At 35.4% G+C, this 3,408-nt stretch overlaps 1 protein-coding gene across 1 annotated transcript in view; it reads left to right on the top strand.

The window, feature by feature from the left end:
- Positions 1 to 340: 340 nt before the first annotated feature.
- LOC128688821 (uncharacterized) overlaps positions 341 to 3,408 on the top strand; it is a 111,624-nt gene continuing 108,556 nt past the window's right edge. Inside the window, exon 1 of the mRNA XM_070085573.1 lies at positions 341 to 549. Within this exon, the coding sequence (XP_069941674.1) occupies positions 489 to 549 (61 nt within the window). The 5' untranslated portion in view covers positions 341 to 488. The remainder of the gene's footprint in view (positions 550 to 3,408) is intronic.

Genomic DNA, 3,408 nt, shown 5'->3' with positions numbered 1-3,408 from the left:
TAGCGTAGACTTCACCAAATCCTTAAACAAATCTTTTTTCTTTTCTTGTTTTTTTTTGGATGGAGTGTTATAGTAAGTGAAAAAAAAAATATTTTTTTATATCAAATTAGTAATGATTGACATTCACTTTTAATTATAACTGATGTTGAGTACTAAGGAAATTTATGCAGTTTATGTGGCAGTGTTTGAGTGAGGGAAGCTGAGTGCCTCTCTCCTGGCAGTCTTCAGCTGGACGCCGGTGGAGGAGGAGGCTCTCAGTCTCTCCCTCCAACACTGACATGTGTTCTTACTTATTTACTCTATATTAAGTACTAGCAGTTTTCTTATTTAAAATGCGTTCGTTATACATGATGCCTTCCCCAATACAATGGCACTTTATAAACGTAAATTAGTGAATAAATTTCCATATATCAATTGTGAATACCGATACTTTAAGTTGTGCCTGGTGGTTGTTGCATCTTAACTTAGTTAAGTGTTCTTCGCAAGTCATGGACGCCGTAGATGTACCAAGAATCCTACTTTTTCTTCTAGTCCTCAACATTAAAAACGGTATGTTGAGACTAACATGTTTGTGCCCAAACTTTCCATCAACTGTCATCTTAATTTATCAGTAACGATGAATTAGTTTTCGACTTATTGCTTCTTACAGCTTTCTTAATGATAATATTATTATTTGGAATTAAACATTTTGATCAAAGGTGATATGAGAGATTTTGACTCAGTGTTGGTAGCCAACCCACATGATGGAGACGCAGCTTTAGATAACTTTGTTTAATGATAAAGTCAGCTACTTTCTTGCATGTTCTTACAATGTATGTCCTCATATTTAAACACTATGTGTGTACAAAGTGGTATTATCATGCATGAGATATTCGTCATATCGTACTTCATTCACCGGTGTTGTTGGTACTATGGCAGCAACACGGCAGGAAGAGTGTTTGTGAGGTACAGATGACAGCTTCTACTGACACGGACAAGAGTGTGGTGGTCCTTGATAGTATGAAAGACCAGAACTTGCTTGCTACTTGATCCATTAAGGACCACAACTTACTGACAGATTGATTCAGTTAATCCTATGGAGGAGGAAAGTTTGACTCCAAACAACAGCTTGCTTACAGTTGATCTTGTGAAGACTATAACTTGACTGCAAGATAATCCTACGGAGGAGCATAGTTGTTTTACACTTTGATCCTATGGATGATCACCTGATATTATTAAAGGTCATAGCTTTTATGCTAGTTGATGCTATGGATGACCATACTTTGCTTACCAATTGTTTCTGTGGAAGATCCTAACTTTTTTTATTCGTTTATCCTAATGATGACCATAGCTCTTCTTTCCAGTTGATTATAATGACCATAACTTACATACCAGGTGATCATATAGGACCCATGGATTGTTTTCCAGTTAATCCTTTGGAGGATCTCAGAGGTTTCAGTATGTTTTTTGCATTCAAGGAAAATCGTGTTGCAGGTTGATTCATCTGATGTAATGGAACCATTGTGCGCAACGAACACGGTGAACTTATCAGTTATCAGAGGACTGAAGGAAAAACTTAGACGTTTTCACATTAATTAATTTAATGGCTACTCTTCCATTCTATAATCTCCTTTCCTCTAATATTAGTGCGATATTTGTAAGAACTCAAAAAGCGCCAGGAAAAGGCTGGGTAAAGAGATTTCATCGAAATAACTGAAGGAGAGATACAAGTCTTTGAATCAATAACTCATCGCTTATGTATCCCATTGAAAGTTTCCAGCTTCTTCTTATTCCTGTGATAGATTCTACTACTAGTTTCTGTAGGCAAGCCTTGCCCTTTACTATGGTGAAACAGTACACTGAACAGTGGAACAATACTCTGAACAGAGGAACAATACTCTGAACAGAGGAACAATACTCTGAACTGAATACATTTGGCTTCAAACATATGCAATAACTTGATAAAACTCTGTTTAGAACAAAGCAAAATCTGAATGTTGTAATCCTTGACGAAGATCTGAACAACAAGTGAACCTCTTGGACCTGTCTTCCTGCTTTTAGGCTCTGACATGTTGCCTTATGATTAGCTGATAAGATATTTGTGTTAACGAGCAGGTGTACTGGTGTACTTAATAAAGTTGACGCTGAGCATGTATTTATATATATATATATATATATATATATATATATATATATATATATATATATATATATATATATATATATATATATATATATATATATATATATATATATATATATATATATATATATATATTTCAACAAGTCGGCCGTCTCTCACCGAGGCAGGGTGACTCAAAGAGAAAGAAATTCCCCAAAAAGAAAATACTTTCATCATTCAACGCCTTCACCTCACTCATACATAATCACTGTTTTTGCAGAGGCGCCCAGATGCAACAGTCTAGAGATATATAACATATCCTTCTAAACTGGAATGATGAAGCCACTGTGTGGCGAAACGTTTCCTCATTAAAGATACCCAAGTGTTGCACATGTGTCTAATTTATCAATTTGTTCTCTGAACCATTCATCTACAGGAATTGAGTTTGTCTAAATCCTCCTGAAGTTCCGTGACATCTACATATAATCATCCTATCTATTTTCGTGTCATAAGCGAATTTGCTCATATCACTAATAATTCCCTCGTCAAGGTCATTTATATATATATACATATTATAAATAACAACGGGCCTAAAACTGATCCCTGGGGGAACGCCACTTGTTACTGATCCCCACTCAGATTTAACCCCATTTATGCACACTTTCTGCTTTCTGTTCGTGAGCCATGACTCGATCCATGACAGCTCTTTTCCCCCAAGACCTTGAACTACCACTTTCTTTAACAGTCTCTATCAAAAGCTTTACTAAAATCCAAATAAACAATATCGAATTCTTTATCATGATCAACAGCCTCAAAAGCTCTACTGAAGAAGGTTAATAAATCAGTTAGGCAGGAACGGCCTCTCGTGAATCCATGCTGAGTATCATTAATCAAATTATGCTTATCAAGATGGTTTCTTATAATATTAGCTCTAATTGACTCTAATAATGTGCCTACAATTGAGGGCATGCTTACTGGGCGGTAATTTGATGGTAACGACTTGTCTCCTGCTTTAAAAATAGGAATTATATTGGCCATCTTCCACATATCAGACACTACACCTGTTTGAAGAGATATAATAAAAATATTAGTCAATGGTTTACAAAGTTCCATTTTACACTCCTTAAGAACCCTTGAAAAAACCTCATCAGGGCCAGATGATTTATTTTGCTTCAGTCAGTACTTATTTGACACATATATCGCTAGAGACTGTGATATTACATAATTTATCTTCTTCAGGCCCACTATAAAAACTAATTATTGGGATATTATTAGTGTCTTTTTGTGTGAAAACTGAGAGAAAATAA

Source organism: Cherax quadricarinatus, chromosome 16, assembly GCF_038502225.1.
Source record: "Cherax quadricarinatus isolate ZL_2023a chromosome 16, ASM3850222v1, whole genome shotgun sequence".
NCBI classification, from domain to species: Eukaryota; Metazoa; Arthropoda; class Malacostraca; order Decapoda; family Parastacidae; genus Cherax; species Cherax quadricarinatus.
The sequence above is the reverse complement of the archived record's forward strand: the minus strand, read 5'-3'. Positions and strand labels throughout refer to the sequence as shown.